Raw genomic sequence first — 17238 nt, 5'->3', positions numbered from 1 at the left:
GTTGTGAGACGTTCTCACGAATTTTTATGTGTGAGACGGATAAATCCTATCAATATTCACAATAAAAAATAACATTCTTAGCAAATAATATTTTCATCAATTATTCAAACAAGAGGTGTCTCATAGAATATGTTTTTAATACAAATTTTTGCAAAACAATAATAAGAGCAGAAAGCTAGAGAGAGTACAAAGAAGAAGATAACAAACGATGTTGTTGAAGCAAGGGCCAGTGGCCTGGAGCCCCAATCAACCTAGAATTTTTTCCAGGTTTTCATCATCTATTGGAACCGTAAAATCTCTCATTCCCAATTCTTCTTTCACTCGTGCAACAGTTGATGGCACTCGTTTCAATGCCACTGCTTGTACCAGTCATGTTAGATATGTATGTAAATGTGAGGGTTTTCTGCACGAAATGCCATCCGCTGTCGATTTCAAGGTAGTTTTTGATGAGATGCAGATTTTCCTTTTGAATTTCAGTGAATGAGCAGTCTTAGGTGAATCGTGAAGTTTGTGTTGTTTGTCTCCGGTTAATCTGGAAATATTCGAAATTTTGTTCGTTAAGTGGCTTATGAGTTGTAATGCCTTTCCCTGTGAGTTTCATTTTGATTCACGGCCTGCTGCGAAATTCATTTTTGTCTGGGCCTCCTGTAGTTTTATTAGCTTTTGATTTGTTGTGTTCTTGAAATGGTCAGATTGTTAATTAGGCGAGGGCTACGTTGATTTTTTACTTTTATGAGGATGAAGAACGTGGATACCACCCACCCAAATCGGCTCGAATAGGACGTGATTCATCCTAGATTGTTAATTTTTATATGGTTGCTTCACTGAGTTATAATTAGAGAGGTATTCTCCCAGAATCCAATTTGTATTATGGACTTACAAGAAAATCCATTGAATTGAATTGCTCGTATAATCTATCTTGGAGATGAAGAGTGACTGTTAGTGTGGTGGCGGGCATATAAAAACTGCAACCTTGAGAATCCAAAATAAAGAACCAGTGCTGATTTAAAAAAGCATATTTTAGTATCACTGTTGCGGTTTCCTATATTTTATTCTGAATCAAGTGCAAACTAATTCTCTTTCATAGAAACTCATTATTCTACTATCAAGTGTGAATGTAAGCATGTTTTATTGTGTCAAATGCATTACGGAACCACTGAAGAACCTTTACAATTTCTGTTGCATGTAGTTTCTCGCGTATCTGTTTCATTGCGTCAAATGCATTAAGGAACCGCTTAAGAACCTTTACAATTTATGTTGCATGTAGTTTCTCGCGTATCTGTTTCGATTTTTGTTATGCTATCTCTGATGCTCGTCTACATCAATTATCCAATACAACCTAGAGAGAGAGACTCAACATTGTGGCTTTCATTTGAATCAAAATTTTCGGTATTTTATTATTAACATAGTTGTACTTTATGAGACATGCTTCAATATCTAAATGTAGAATTTGGTTTCATTGTCCATCGAAGTGTATTTTTATTTTGGATTCTTTAATATATGCTTTATCTCAATTTTACCTGGGATAGATCACGTTTAGCTTGCATTTTTTATGCTCACTCTTGCAGGCAACTTTACGTTCAAGGCTTCCAGCTATGGCTCTCTTAGTCGTAAATGGATTAATGTTTGCCAAACCTTTTGAAGCAATCGCAGAAACATGTGAAGCTAAGGATTCAGTTTTCAGTATGAATATGCCGTTGTTGCTTTTTGTTGCTCTTGTTGGTGCCACTGTCGGAGGTAATGCATAAGCACCTTCATGGTTCATTCACATCTGCTGTCCATGATTGTGAGTTGATGTTGCTAGTCATGAACTTCTAAGAGTATTCAGTTGGTTGTTGTATAATCATCTTACCTTACGTGTACTTGCTATCATCGATTTCTCTGTCTTAATATTCTGATTTCGTTTAATTTTTCATTCATTCTTTTAGGGATGCTCTTTGAATACTTTGAAAGCAAGGTTTCAGTTTTCCTGGTTGGATGTAGTTGATGATATTCTGTCACATTTTTAAGATACTAGAAGCCAATGCTAATTTATAGAATTCTTAGTTTGCAACTTATCAGCTGTTCGATTTCGGAAAACCTTAAGATTTTCTTCCATTCTTGTTCGTGTTTATTATTCTTGGTTCTAGTTTTAGTCAAATCAAGGATTTTGTTGCTTTTACCCATTCAAATTTTATGTTAATGTTCCATGATGCAGGGCTACGTGCACGAGAGAGGAAAGGAGAATTGAAGCGGCTTAACGAGCAGCTGCGCCAGATCAACACAGCTTTAAGAAGGCAAGCTAAGATTGAATCTTATGCTCCCAGTTTGAGTTATGCTCCAGTTGGTGGAAGAATATCAGAAAACGAAATAATTGTTGATGAGAGAAAGCAAGATCTAATTTCTCGTCTGAAAAATGGGAAAAATTTTCTTCGAAATCAAGATCTAGAGAACGCTTGTTTCGAGTTTAAATCGGCGCTCGAGCTTGCTAAGAAATTAGAAGATCCTATCGAGGAAAAGAAAGCTGCAAGGGGCTTAGGTACTCATGCTCTGCTCATATAATTTTTGTATTCCTCAGTAATATTGCTTCCTTAAAAGTAATATTCCTATTGATAGTCTGTGTAATTGAATGTCTTGTTTGGTTTGACTAATTAAATTAATACATGCCTTAGGAGCTTCACTTCAAAGGCAAGGCAAATATCGCGATGCCGTCAAATATCACTCAATGGTTCTTGAAATTTCACAGAGAGAAGGAGAGGAGTCTGGAAACACCGAAGCTTATGGAGCTATAGCTGATTGTTATACTGAACTTGGGGATCTGGAACGAGCTGCTAAATACTATGACCAGTATATTGCAAGGTTACAATCTGACTGATCTTTCTGTTTCCAGAACTCCCCCGTCACGGTTGTTGAGGATGCCGCGTTTTAGTTGAGTTCATTTGACATGGTATGCCGAGGATAAATTTAGGGCAGAGCTAAATCTTTTGTGTTTATATATTCATGATTGCAGGTTTCAAGGGAATTTTGAGTACAAGTAATCATAAGGTATTTTGAATCATTCTATGATTGTGGCGCCTGTTCAGCCACTTTGCGGCTTTGTAATATAGTCGCAATTTCATATTTTGACATCTTTATACTGATAAATATACATAGGATCCACATCTATTTTACAATACCGTACGTACAACTTTTTTTGTATTATGTAACCAGTGAATAAAGTATATTTGAATTCGTATAGTAGTAAAGGATTGGTGTCAAAGTTTCAATGCCATTTAATTCAAAGTTTACTCAGACGCTCCAGACAAACCTTTTTCTGGTTCACACAAACTTTTTGTCACAAAGGGAAAATAAAGGTAAAGATTTGAAATTTTCATAAATACTAAATATTCATGGTATGATTGCTATCCCCACCATGATTCAAAAAGAACTCTCAAAATTGTGGCCATGAGTAAGAAATTGTGATTCTTTAGAAGAGGAATCGTGGAGAGCAAAGGAAAGATGATGCGGTATTAGTGCATTACCATTTGAACACATTAACACAATGGCAGTGGAATTGTTGATTGCCATAAAATTATTTAAAATAAAACTTGTGGGATGTGTATGGTTTTAAAATAAAAATAACTGTACTGGGTATGATTTTGAAATTTATATAGACCTTTTTTCTGAATCCTACCCTCTCCTTATTAAACTCTGGTAACGTAAGCTGTGATTAGTTAAAGGTACCATAGTATTTACCAACTCTATTCCAATTTCGGGGCCCCCCACATTTTTTTCTTTTGACCAAATGTTTTTTTCCATGAGATTGTTTTACTCTTTTATGGCAAAGTTGTTCGTTCATTTACATTTTATCACATTTATTTCTCATTGTTGCAAGTTTAAACAGAGGACAATTTTCGTCAAAGTAGAAGTTTGAAACCAGAATATCTTATTTTGCGATCAATCTTTAGCACAAGATGATATTTTTCGAAACAGTGTCCCAATCTTTATTATGTCTTACACTGTAAAAAATTTATTAAACCGAGATAGATGCAAGGAAATAAGCGAAACATCATATAATCTAGTGGTTAAATCCAATACACATCGTGTAGCACAACCATTAAATCATCCGTTATTCGTAAATATATCACACAATTTTGACCGTAGTCATGTAGCAATAATTACTAAGAAGCTTAAACCTGCTTTCATCTTTTTCAACACTATACTTTGCTTTTTTCTCTCTTTTTTCCTTCCCTTTCAACTCTTCATAATACCACTCTCAATTCCCACAACTACTAAACTTCCATCTCTCTCTCTCTAAAACATACACATACACAAAAACACTGGGTGATGCTGAGAAAGGAAAAATGAACGGAAGAGTGAGCTTCATCCCTATCCAAACCTTTAAGCCCAGACATGGGGTTGCTGCTGCAAAAGTTGGTGAAAACAAGAGAAGATTCTTCCAAATATGGACATTTAAACTTCCAAATGGCTCAAGATTTTCACCTGCAACATTCCTGAGGCACATAGGAACAAAGGTGGAAGTAGCCTTGCAATACGTATCGTCTCGGCATCGATGCTCACGGAAGGTATCTTCTGCTAGTTTTACAAGGTCGCGGTCATATGCTAACACTCTCGATTCTCAGAGGGCTGAAGCCATTGAGGATTGCATTGATTTCTTGAATTCCTCTTCCTCTTTACAAAGATCAAACTCAGTTGCAAGTTCTTGTTAGAAAAGTGTTGTGAATGAAATAGAAACTGCTGTTTTATGTAATACATAGTTGTGTCCTTTTATTTTTCAGAACATGTACAAGGAATTGTCCAGTTTGCCTTGTGACTTGTGCCCATTTTGTAATCCCACAAAGAATTTGAGTCTAATCCATGTACACATAAACACGATTCAAGTTCAGACAAATGAAAATATTCGAATGGTGCCTACTAAATAACCATGCTCATGTATCAAGGGAGAGCTTTTCTAGAGCTCGGCTTCCATTATTCAAAGCTTTCTTCAATTCAAGAGCTCGCTTGTATGGTGGTGCAATAGGAGGTTGTACAGGATCTAAGCTCTTGTAAGTTCCACCTGCAACTTTAGGAAGCGGATATGAACGATCCGAGTCAAACCCGCTAAGGTCCCCACAGGCCAGAAATGGGATATAAACCTTATTAGCGCCTTCTAGCCACCCACTGCTGCAATCTGTCGCATGATATTGTGTGTTATAACAATGCAGCAAAAACAACAAAAAAACACATGTAAAACTGTTTTTTTAGGTTTCCATAAACAACAATTTCTTGACTGCACAACATTTGAGATATGATGATTGAGCGTAGATGTTTAAAAAATGAGATATAAAAAATTGATTTTGGTGAAATGAGAAGTTTGAGGTTATATATTGTTAAAAAAATGAGCAACAGAATATAGGTTTTGGTATGGCAACTTGGCAAGAGGTACTCGGTCATAAAAATTTTCGACAGAAACGGACCAGCCTAAGGATATCATCTCCAGAATCCTCACCAGATAAGAGATGCGTGAGTCCTTCAGAATAATTTCAACATTAAAAATATAAATACTTGCAAATAACCAACATCTTTCTTTGAATGCATCTTTTTCCCTGAAGGATGGTGGTGTGATGATATCTAATGTGAGACCAGAATTCTCTGTGGTAGCAGAGAACGATATGATGAATGAAAATTAAATGTTTCCGTGAATGCATGCAAAGATTGCTCGAATTAGAAGAGAACATAAATAAATATTCAGGAACAAGTACTGTTAGTATGAAAGGTACCTATGTCATCAGCAGCACCAGACGGGCTTCCAATTTTCTCCAGGAGACGGTGCAGATCTTTCTCATTAAAGCCTTCAGGGGGTGAGTAATTCTCACAGACCACAAATGCCTCTACATTTTCAGTAATGGTTTTGACCAAAGAAAATAAAGGCTTCAGTATGTCAGATACGTTAAAATTTATTCACATGCATAAACACCGAATACATACAATATAATTTAATTATACTTCATTTATATTAAGCTTCCTTCATCCAGATTCAAACAAAATAGTGCTTTCACCGAGCATATGTTGAGTGTGGACTTCCCTTAGAAATAACTAGATGAAAGCTGTGTTTTTTTTTTTTTTGAGAAAACAAATTGTTTATTTTGTTGCAATATTACCCTTCATACCTTTAGTTGCTTTCACCGCTATAGGGTTGTTCAATACAAAATATGTGTTCCTGATAACCGAGAAAGAAAAATAATTCCAAACTTCATAATTTCAAACTGAGTGAGAAAGTAAGAATACTGCGAACTATGATGACATTTGGATGTTGTCCACATCTACTAGTTTACAACTGTAGACAAACTTGGTTGATGGCCTTAAATATCACTGGTTCCAAGCTGTGAGATGATGCCAGTAAGGGTATGCACGCATGTGGCGTCAATAAATTATAATGTAAGATAATATTATTTATGAAGATACGTGAGATGAATGAGGAATAGGTCAACTGGATGGGCTTCGTTATGATTTCATGATAGAGTTTTTGGATAAGTGGAAGATGTGAACGTATTACCACATTTACTGGAGAACGTGCAGAAAATATTAAACAAATTAATAATTTACCTATGCTTGAATTGCGACTGCTTTTTGGTTTAGCAAACGTCACTTCCGTGAAAAATAACTTAAGCTGCAAGAAAAACGTTAGTAATTCCATAAGTTCCAACCTAACCTTGCCATTGTAGTTGATGATAAGGCAAAAATCTACCGAACTTATTGATTATTAAAGGCATAATTATATTGTAGACAGCAAACCAGAAAATTCATTGTTCAATGAATCACCTGAATGAAAACACACAGAGAGGAGATACCAACATTATAGGTTATACTTAGCAAGCCATGACGTGTGGTAAAAGGAGAAGCCTACCAAATAACATAATCAGCATATACATAAGTCCAGTGGCTCCATAATGCCTTGCCCATTCCAATTATAACACTCTAATTTCAAAAGATTTCAAGGAATGCGGTTATCTTAACTCCAACTATATAAAAAGTTCCCCAGGATTTTGCAATTGAGTAAATGTCTGTTCGAATTTACATTACTCTCGGTGTTTTATCATGCTTTGATCAACCCCAACCAAAGAAAACAATATAAGCATCAATCTGTGGTCAGTACTTCAAATTTATTTGATGGTTTCACGAACAAAAATGCAACAAAGTTGGGCCATATTTTTCTGGGAAAGGGGTGGTTTCAACAGAGTTGAAATTAAGCTGCGGCACGGCTATATAAGATCAAAGTATTGTGTTGATATTGAGGTTTAAGAGCCAATAAAATTGATCACACAAAATTTCAAGATAAGTCATGTACACATGGAAAATGAATCTCCACTTCTTGTTATCAAGACATAAAAATAGAGGGAATTTGGTTATGCGACTCAAACAAGACCATCATGCCCTGCAAATCATATTAATTAAAGAAATATAAAAGTGAGCTACAGAAGTATGACAAACCTGACAGTAAAGGAGACTGGCATCTTTTCCTCGAAATATCTTTGCTATAAACTTTCCACCAACCTTTAGTATGTGCGTAACTATTGTTAAACCCTGAAAGAATGTTATCCATGTTTAAAATCAGAGACACCCTAGGATATATAACACTTGAAATTCAAGCCTATACTAAAGATACAAGGAATACAGCAGTCAGAATGAAATACTGGAAAACACAATATAAATTAATCATCTGTCACTGGTTCAGAAGCAACATGACACGTCAAAGTGAAAATAGACATGACAAGGAAAGAAACAAATTTTGCAAGTTAAAGGGGATTCAGAGCATGTAGTCACCACAGTTTCTGTATGAAAACATATGGATTGATTCAAATAACATAGCAGAGACGTCATGCACATATGTGAACGAGTAATGCCATCATAAGCACAACAATCTTAGAAAAACATCACTGATATTCTACAAATGATTGTAAATACTACTAACCGCTAAAATGAGTTGGGACTGAACAAATTCATCCATGTCATGTAAGCCAGTTACTGAAAAAATGTGCAGAAATCAGGTTTTCGCATGGATATATAGTCGAATGTACAATAGAGATCATAGTCTAATTTAACATTTCTGTCACTCACCATCTGGTGCACCGTCGCATACAACAAGATCAGCTTTGCCTCCATCAAAATGTCGAATGACCTAAAAGCAAAAAATATTGGATATATAGATGGACAGACAAGGGGAAAAGAAGGGAAGCTTCATACCACTTCAGCTGTCCGGGCATTTGTTATATCCCCTTGAACTTGAATAACGCCTTCAATAGGAGCCATGGGTTGCAAATCAATAGCCACAATATGAGGTAAATCACAATCCCTGCAAAATTATAATGAACACGTTGTACTCACGCTGATAAAGTCATGCAGATGATTAAATAACTTATGGATTTAACACACTAATATATAATGATCCATGGTCCGAAAAGGAACAAAAAACTATCCCAATTCCAATGCTTCACACAGTTATTCTTTGAAATTAAGTGGATCTATATGCAACTGACCCTTATTTCAAATATTTCAAGTTAATAATAATTAGAAACGGGCACCTTAGGGGAATTAAATAGTACACTATTATTAAAAGAATGATCGATGCACCAGGCAAACATACTTGGAATCAGAAGATAGCTTTGCTGGGAGATAAAGCTTCCGACTCAAAACCTACAAGAAAGATGACGCACATCAAACTCGGAAAAGTACAGTAATGAGACAACCTTGAAGAGTTATACTGAAATGCAAGTAAATTGGTAATTTGTCCACAAACAGTGAAAAATATATTTCCTTAATCCAATCAATCTCTGTAGCAACTTAAAACACTTTCAACAGTCTTCTTATGCAACATAGTTGCGATAAAAAGAGAAGTAATTAAAAAAGAAGCAAATTCCATTAGCAGCACTACGAAATTCATAATCCACGCACATGTGCTTATATTTAACCAAGAAAGAATGAGCAAGCCATACAATTTCGGTTTGGTGAAAAATGCAGTTAATTGGGAACATTCTTCTCAAGAAATAGCCATCAAGAAAATTCTGCATCTCATAAAGCACCGTGTTGGGTAGGCTTCATGATACATGAAGTTGATGCTAATAACTCTGTAGTTGTTATAGTTTCTCAAAATGTCAAAGTTAACACTGCAATGCGACTTTTCATGCAGAGATTTTCAAGATCCAGCAACAATGTCAAAATATCTGATCGGTTCAATTTTTCTCCTTTAACAACTACAAGCATATGATAACAATGTTTTTGCAACGTTTCCAAGAAGACAAGTATCGTGAATTATCAACTAAATATTCAAATTTATATGACTTCAAATACCTGACTCCAGCTACCAGGAGCTGCACATAAATCCACCACACGCTTAGCACCTGCGTAAATCCGAACAACTCTATTACCAATTGTAGATAACATCTATGAACCCAAACTAACAAAAAACTAGGCTAAACAAACATAGTTGATTAACAGAAAAGAAAAACGTAAGCATCAATACACATTTTGCAAGAGTTAAGTATACATTAATAAAAATTAGTCGTCTCGCACCTTCAAATATGTTGAATTCCTCATCAATTTGAAGCAATTTGAAGGCACTTCGAGCGCGCCATCCTTCCTCTTTTGCTTTTCTATAGTAGATATCCTACAGTGTCAAACGAAAAATTTGAGATAGGCAATCCCAGATCAAAACAACAGAATTTACTGCAAAAGGCCAGAAGAGGGATTACTCTTTTATCTCTTGATGCTTTTCCCATTGATCTTTGTTAAAGCCCCCGCTGTCTCACCCACTCTTCAATGATATATACCTCAAAAATTCAAGCTTTGTTTCCAGAAAAGACGAAAATGCATCAACTCAGTAATTACTTCGAATAGCTCGCTTGCGCCTTCCGGCCTTTGAATTTCCAGTACTTCTTGCACAAATGCTTGCCAGTTTATGTAAGGTAATCCGGGGGCGAAGCGTGATAAGGCCGCGGCCCATCCGGAGTTTAATGGTTGAGATTTTGGGCCTCTTGGTGAGTCCAACTTTTAATTGGGCCTCTCCTTTTCTGGAATTCTATATTACTGGGCTTGTCATGATCGCGTAGACCCAGTTCAAATAAAAAATGTTTAGAGGCATTTTGGGTTCAAATTTGGGCTGAAAACATTAATTTATCACCGAAAAGCCCATTCCACTGTGGCACGTTGTTTTCAAAGTCGCTTTACAACTATTATTGAAACAACATATAAAATAAAGCCATTTCAACAAGCTCTAAAGCCTCAACCGTTTTCTCCATATAAAAAAAATAACACAAAAGCTCACTTGAGACAGAAATTTTGTGAGACATATTATTCAGATCACTAATAAAAAATATTACTTTTACGTGCAAAAAGTGTTATTTTACTGTAAACATAAGTAGAATTAATACGTCTCACAAATAAAGATTCGTGAGACTGTCTCACAAAAAAAATATATTCAAAAAATAAATATTTCCTTATCTAGAACAAGACAAAATAATGCCACTTTTTTATTACTGGAAAAAAATTATCATTTGACAACCTAAATCTATGCTATGGTATTTATGTCTTGAAGCATGTGACCCAACCACTACAAATTAAGCTAAAACAACTTCTTTTGCCATCCATCTCAAATTTAGAAATTTCAAACGAATCCAACTTTTTTTCATTACCAAAAAAAAAAAAAAAAATCGAATTTACAAAACGATTCGAACAATACAAACAAAGTGTACGTACATAACGATGTATATATTTCGAGAAGAAAATTCATGAAAATTTGAGTTAGACCGATCGAATTGAAGAAGGTCGACATCTTGGTTAAGTTAGCTGGAAAAATGAGAAGGAATGGAACCATATTATTATATGCATGCAGCTGTCAAACCACATGGGGCTCATCAATATATGTTGTGAATCCAATTTCAATTTTAGTGAGCTGGTTATGGTCCCCAACCACTATAACCTTGACACTCAGCCATTAATTTCAAACCCAACCCTACTCATCAATTTTGGTTTAACGACAAAAACTTGTGTGAAACTGTCTTACTCGTCGTATTTTGTGAGACAAATATCTTATTTGGGTCATCTATAAAAAAATATTACTTTTTTATGCTAAGAGTATTACTTTTTATTGTGAATATTGGTAGGGTTGATTCGTCTCACAGATAAAGATTCGTGAGACCGTCTCACAAGAAACCTACTCATATGAAATATATTTATCACCGATCAATTAGGTTGTGTTTATATCGGATGATTTGATTCGGATGGACGCATCTAATTTTGGGAGAGATTTGGAAGTTGAATTTGAAATTACATTGTCTTGAGTGAATTTCAATTTCATCGTAACTACTATTGCAGCTATGATGTAGGTTAGCAGATGATTGATTTGAAATTCACCAAACATAAAAACAAAAAATGTACGTGAATAAAAATGAAAATTCACCGTAACATGACGAAAAAATGAGATTAAAAATCCAAATTCATTGTTAAAATAAATAAAAATAAGAAAAAATGTAATAATTATTACTTCAATTCCACTTATTATATTATAACATAATATATTCCACTTTAAACTATCATAAAATATATATATATATATATTTTTTTTTTTTTGAGAATTCAAATTTCAGTCTAGATTGGACAAGTGTGTGGTTCTATTTAACTAAACAGTACGACTATAAATTTGTTTTCTCCGCTTGTCAAATCGAAAACCTTGTGAACCTTACTCGCTAACCATGTGAAATTGTACTAAACAACAGATTTTCCAAACATTTTTGGCCACCATTAATTACCCATTTTTCCTGGCCATTGGTGTGAAGTATGCTTTCAAATGAAATTTGCAGCTGCCATCAATTTTTGGTGACCACAATCATTTAATGCCATAAATATATAATATTTTTAGGAAGTATTACATTTAGAAATTCATATAAATGAGCTTGTGATAGGATTCTCGAATTGGGAGGATATACATATATGTATGTGTAGCACCGATTGTTCGAATGGAATGATACAAATAAGTAGGTTATAATTCATTTGACATCAAAATCAGAGATTTAGGATCGAATTATAATAATTCTTCCTCCAACTAAAAAAAGAGACACAAACACATGTAGTGAATTAAGATTTACCTATTGTCGACGACTTGTAACTCATCTGTGAGCAAAACCAGAAATTTGAGACCAAAGACCAATTGTAACATTTCTTCCTCATACTATAAAAAAAACGTAGGAATAGGTCTCTTGTGAGGCGGTCTCACGAATCTTTATCTGTGAGACGGGTCAACCCTACCGATATTCACAATAAAAAATAATACTTTTAGCATAAAAAATAATATTTTTCATTTATAACTTAAATAAGATATCTATCTCACAAAATACAACCCGTAAGACCGTCTCATAACGTTTTGCCAAAAAGTAGTATTAAGCTATTATTACTTTATTTTTATGCCGCAAATAGTTACCTAAATTACATTAGCAATTTAAGCACTGTTTTGTACTAATCAAAACAAATAAGTCACTGTCGGCAAATAGGGGCTTTTATTTATGAATAATGATTAATAAGAGAACATGGCGCCAATGCTCATGAATACTTTCACGAGGACAAGTTCTAATCTTGTGACTCATAACTATATCATTATATTTCTAATTCTATATTCACTCTTAGATTAAAATTTTTTTTACGTGAATTATGCAATATTAATTGATTGTAATTCTTCGTTTAATCTAATTATTAGATTAAGTTCTAGAAATGATTATAGCTGTTAATTATTGTGTTATCTATGTACATTTATCTATCATTTATCTCGTCTCACGAGTCAAACGACACAAAAATGTTATGGAATAACCTATAAATAGATGCAAAAAGATCATAGAAGAAACAAACTTTACAAAACAATATTTATTCACTTGCCAAGTTTTATAATTGGTTTATATCAATTATCAAAGAAAAACAAGTAATATACATGTCTTATATATCACATTATTCTGCCATAATTTATACGTGACAAACCCATAACTTCCAAATATTCTTTTCTAGCCCTTTTTCTCTCCATTAATTCATTTCAATTTTGAACAAGCATGTGACATTTTAAAAGTTTTTTTTTTCTTTTTTTTTAATTAAATCCAAAAAAAAATTATTTCATTTATTTCCTTCGATGCCGTTGTCCTTGACACGACCATCTGTTCCGGCCATCACGGCATATTTGTCTTTCCGAGTCAAGTTTGTGCACTCGAAGCCCAACGTCCCCGCCAATACCCTCTGAACATAATTCGCGACTTCAATGGCGGATTTCCCTCCTCTCATCGTTAACTCAGGTGGGAGTTGATTCAAGAACGTGATTTCAAAAGTTGGCCTTGGGTTCATGTACCCAAAGTACGGGTCCAACGACTTATACCCTCGAGCTGTTGTCCCGTAAAACACGCTCTGTTTTGTGTTGACCGCCACCGGCACTATCCTGTCGCTCAATTCGGCAAAAAGCGCGCTGAACCGCAGCAAGAACGGCTCCCGGCAAGTGGTTCCCTCTGGGCATATCACTAGGTCGCCTTCTTCGAGCAACCGCTTTATGTTCGCCGCGTCTTTCTCCCTTTCTCTGCACAACGCAACAGCTTTGATCGGAGATATCAGTTCGGACAATCTGCTTATGCTGTAGGTGACGCAACTGATCTTCCGGCCGAGTGCCACCGCCGTGACAACCGGGTCGAGGACGGCGCGGTGGTTGCAGACGAAGAGAACGCCTCCCTCGCCGGCCTTCGGCGGGGGCGGAGGTGTCCCCTTTACGATGAGTTTGATGCCCAGGGCAATGTAGAGGTAACGCACGATCTTTTCAGGCAAAGGGATTGTTCCATAGATTCTAACGAGCGATAAAATGAAGCCGATTGGCATCCATAGAAAGGTTACCAAAGCTACGAGGGGGGTTGGCCTTTGTACCAACCGGCCCTCGTGAAAAATGACGGGGGATGGAAGCTTGTTTCTTGGGAGTGGCTTGGTTCTTGTTCTAGGCACCATGCAACCCTCCTGCATTTAAATTTTTATTCTTATTTTCAGAAAAGACACTGTTATTCAAATCAAGAATCGATACAATTACCCAAAAAAAAAAAAAAAAAACAAAGCCATACAATTACTGCAGAGCTTTTGTTTTTGCGTGATCAAAGTGTCCATATAAAATGAGAAAAAATCTTCAGTAATATTGTTGTGTAACAATTCGCCATATATTCATACCTATGTTCAGAAAACAATGGCTTCCCATCGACCTTTTACGGGAAGATTGGGAAACTCTCTGTAAATACGGGAAAAAGAAACCTTCTAACATTCGACTTACATGCATAATTATGACAGAGAAGCAACGATTTCTATTTTTCGGAGGTTTATTTTATCCCAGCAAATAATTAGTTACTATCTAATAATCGTATTTAAATAGAGATATTGTGATTGGTCCAAAGTTACTAAATACTTTTTAATTTGATTTAAAGACTCATCATGTGTATTTCATGATTAGTTTTGGTATTCCAAAATCTTCAATGTTACGGATCGGAGATATTAGTAGAACAAATTTGAGATATAAAAAAAAAAAACTAGCAAAAATGTTCATGAAGAAGGCACAGTTTCGCAGATATAAAGTTTTGCTCTCAACTACTAACATGAAATGCGCATGGGTGGTAGTTACATACACATGTAGGAAATGATTTTTTTATTGGATAAATTATTCAAAAAAACAAAATGACGACATCGATCGAACTCACCTTGCAGATGGACATGAAATCATGATCAGTTTCCCTATCTCCAAGACCCAAATCAGGCACATTCGTCCCGAATTCCTTCAAAATCGCCATTCTTTTGTGTTCTCCAACAAGTACACCAGGTTTCTTGACAAAGCCCGTGGCACGTCCCGATTTCGTCACCTCCAATTCCGTCCCAAGAACTTTGTCCACCCCCAAGTAGTTCTTAGCAAAATGTTCCACCATGAACCCTGGGGTTGGCAGTGATTATGTACCTCCTCCCGAAGGAATCGAACACTTTCCATGTCTCCGGGTGCACGTCTTCGGAATAGAACTTAGGCAACACGGACCTAGACACGATCTCTATGTCACGGACCTTGAGCCCCGAGAAGGTGATGAAGATGAAAGTTTGTATAGCAAATGATTCCGACACGAATATGTAGATGAAGTATACGAAAGGAACAGACGCCAAAAGGATCAATGCACGAAGAATGTTCCCTGCCTCCAGGGCCATAAGCAGGAAATAAGGGAATGCACTCCTAGACACTAAGAGTGTGCCATCCAGGTCGGCTGCCACAGTCTGAGTGTCTCGTCCCTCCCTGCTACATTTCGTTATTGGATCGAAATTCCGAAAAGCACCCATTTCTTGGAGGGGAGAGGGGTTGTGTTTGGAGATGAACAAATTAAAGTTATGTTACATAAAAAAAAATACAATGGGGTGTTGGGTTTAAAAAGGAATAAGCAACATGGGGTTGAGGTTCAAAATGAAACAGTTGTGAGGAGAAAGGGGTCCAACTCTTTCCCAGGTAGTTGAATACTGATTAACATTGAATTAGCCTGCTTTATTAGGTTTGGATATTGCCGCCCCTAGGGACGCCCCATTATGCTCCCCCCCTTGCCAATTTGTATACTTATATCTTATACTAATATCTCAAATTTAGAACGATATCTCGAGTTTCATATCAAACGGTCAAGTATAGTCAGCTAGGGTGACGGACATTATCATACTCGAAAGTGGAAGAATATATAATTTGTCGAAATCATGTATCAAATGAGTCGATGTGGTAAATTAAGTGAGATTATCTTAGTATTATTGTTTTTGTTATAAATGGCTAGGTTGTCTTTTAAAAAATTATATTTTAAAATAAAGTTCTTTTACAAGCAATAACATTGAGCGCATGCTAGTTTAAAAAATCAAAGCAATAAATAACTTGTAAATAATATTGAGTGCAGATAAATAATATATGTAGGTGAAATAAATAATAAAATAAGTACCATATTAAATGATGATTGTGTTATGCAATTAAAAAACCCATAGAAATAATAAATAATAATTTTGGGACATGGAAATAAATATTAACCGTACAGATTGTGGCAGTAAATTCCATCGAACGAGACGTTAATTTTTAATAGGCAATTAAAGAAAAAGTTACAATAATTTGGACAGGGAAGTAATTTATGCAGTACAATATTGTTTCTGGTGATTAATGGTACGCCAGCTAGCCGCCAGTATGTGTGTACAATTTGAGGTTTCTCATATATAAATAATTGTTTTTTTTTTAAATGAAATAATTGTTTTTTTAATCATACAAGTAATTGAATTTGACAAAGGGAAGAAGATGTTATAATAATTTTCATAATTATTTAGTTTGTCGATAACGAACAATGTTTAATGTTGCAAAAATTACGGGAATCGATCTTATGGGGGCTTGGGGGACAAATCAAAAGCTCTTCAGAAACCACACAATCATTCGCAAGGGGATAAAAGACAACTATTTGGAAACAACATATTGTTTCATAATTGTTTTCATGAAAAAATGTGCAATGTTTGATGAATGATCGTTTCTGTTCTGAATCGAATTTTCGTTTATATGACATCATTAGATCAAGAAATTGTGTTGTTTTTGTTGGATTCTGATTTGATTTAGTTACTTACAAATACATAATATTTCAATTGTATCTTGAGAGAGCTTTTTCATATCTCTGTGACCAAAGTGAGGGAGAAAACATTTCTTAAAAGAAAATGTTGCAAACGTGTCTTAGAGTTTTTTCACAAATTATTTATATCCGAAATATAATCTCAACAGAAGACTTAAATACAAGATATATTGTAACGACCCATTACAGGCCCAGTGGACCGCGTGGAGTGATACCTCCCCAAGTCTCGAACCCATGACCTCCTGGCATAAGTACATAGTTCAAAGAGACTTGGTACCAGAACTCTTGATATTAATGTACTTATCCTATAGGTCATGGGATCGAGTCCTGGGGAGGCGAAAGAAACCCCTTGGTAGGGAGGGGGAGATCCTATGAGTAATCCGTACTACGCCTATGGAAAGCCCGTGAGGGAAAAGACCCCTTTGAGGGAGCCCAAGATCGAGATAGCCTTGGGTCGATCGGGGCAGTGGGCCGTATGGGCGGTCCACTGGGCCTGTAATGGGTCGTTACATATATAATTTGAATAATTGTTCTCAAAATATGCGATAACAAAAAAAAAATGTAAATAATTGTACTTCAAGAGTCGCCTTGACTTTTAACATAATCGTTCATGAGT

At 35.6% G+C, this 17238-nt stretch overlaps 3 protein-coding genes across 4 annotated transcripts; 1 reads left to right on the top strand and 2 right to left on the bottom strand.

Annotated features, from left to right (window-relative positions):
- Nucleotides 1–163: 163 nt before the first annotated feature.
- LOC142548596 (protein FLUORESCENT IN BLUE LIGHT, chloroplastic-like) lies at nucleotides 164–3266 on the top strand. 2 transcript variants are annotated; one of them, XM_075656996.1, is made up of 5 exons: nucleotides 164–436; nucleotides 1569–1737; nucleotides 2198–2518; nucleotides 2652–2838; nucleotides 2990–3266. In XM_075656996.1, the coding sequence occupies exons 1-5, from the start codon at nucleotides 209–211 to the stop codon at nucleotides 3015–3017; spliced, it is 933 nt and encodes a 310-aa protein (XP_075513111.1). In that variant the 5' UTR covers nucleotides 164–208; the 3' UTR covers nucleotides 3018–3266. The 2 variants fall into 2 exon arrangements, with proteins under 2 accessions (XP_075513111.1, XP_075513112.1); XM_075656997.1 differs by having other exon boundaries at nucleotides 2652–3266.
- Nucleotides 3267–4702: 1436 nt separating this feature from the next.
- On the bottom strand, nucleotides 4703–9933 carry LOC142548595 (tRNA (cytidine(32)/guanosine(34)-2'-O)-methyltransferase-like). Its single transcript, XM_075656995.1, has 11 exons — nucleotides 9708–9933; nucleotides 9529–9622; nucleotides 9307–9356; nucleotides 8603–8652; nucleotides 8203–8311; nucleotides 8077–8137; nucleotides 7931–7983; nucleotides 7450–7542; nucleotides 6565–6628; nucleotides 5739–5849; nucleotides 4703–5149 (listed from the first exon to the last, which is right to left on the bottom strand). Exons 1-11 carry the CDS (start codon nucleotides 9732–9734, stop codon nucleotides 4908–4910), a joined length of 954 nt encoding a protein of 317 aa, XP_075513110.1. The 5' UTR covers nucleotides 9735–9933; the 3' UTR covers nucleotides 4703–4907.
- A 2919-nt stretch (nucleotides 9934–12852) lies between these two features.
- On the bottom strand, nucleotides 12853–15463 carry LOC142548594 (glycerol-3-phosphate 2-O-acyltransferase 6-like). The gene is given in 3 exon segments (XM_075656993.1): nucleotides 12853–13983; nucleotides 14709–14930; nucleotides 14932–15463. Coding segments are annotated over 3 exon segments (1494 nt in total). The 5' UTR covers nucleotides 15328–15463; the 3' UTR covers nucleotides 12853–13107.
- Between the last annotated feature and the right edge of the window lie 1775 nt (nucleotides 15464–17238).

The sequence above is a fragment of the Primulina tabacum genome, chromosome 6 (assembly GCF_025594145.1).
Source record: "Primulina tabacum isolate GXHZ01 chromosome 6, ASM2559414v2, whole genome shotgun sequence".
Lineage (NCBI taxonomy): Eukaryota > Viridiplantae > Streptophyta > Magnoliopsida > Lamiales > Gesneriaceae > Primulina > Primulina tabacum.
The sequence above is the reverse complement of the archived record's forward strand: the minus strand, read 5'-3'. Positions and strand labels throughout refer to the sequence as shown.

Bases quoted from the DNA above. Each gene is read 5' to 3' on its own strand.
- LOC142548596 (XM_075656996.1), top strand. From the start codon at position 209: ATGTTGTTGAAGCAAGGGCCAGTGGCCTGGAGCCCCAATCAACCTAGA. The intron at 437-1,568 runs GTAGTTTTTGAT...TCACTCTTGCAG, and splicing joins CATCCGCTGTCGATTTCAAG to GCAACTTTACGTTCAAGGCT. The intron at 2,839-2,989 runs GTTACAATCTGA...TCATGATTGCAG, and splicing joins TATGACCAGTATATTGCAAG to GTTTCAAGGGAATTTTGAGT.
- LOC142548595 (XM_075656995.1), bottom strand. From the start codon at position 9,734: ATGGGAAAAGCATCAAGAGATAAAAGA. The intron at 9,623-9,707 runs GTAATCCCTCTT...TTGACACTGTAG, and splicing joins AAGCATCAAGAGATAAAAGA to GATATCTACTATAGAAAAGC. The intron at 9,357-9,528 runs GTGCGAGACGAC...GGATTTACGCAG, and splicing joins GGAATTCAACATATTTGAAG to GTGCTAAGCGTGTGGTGGAT.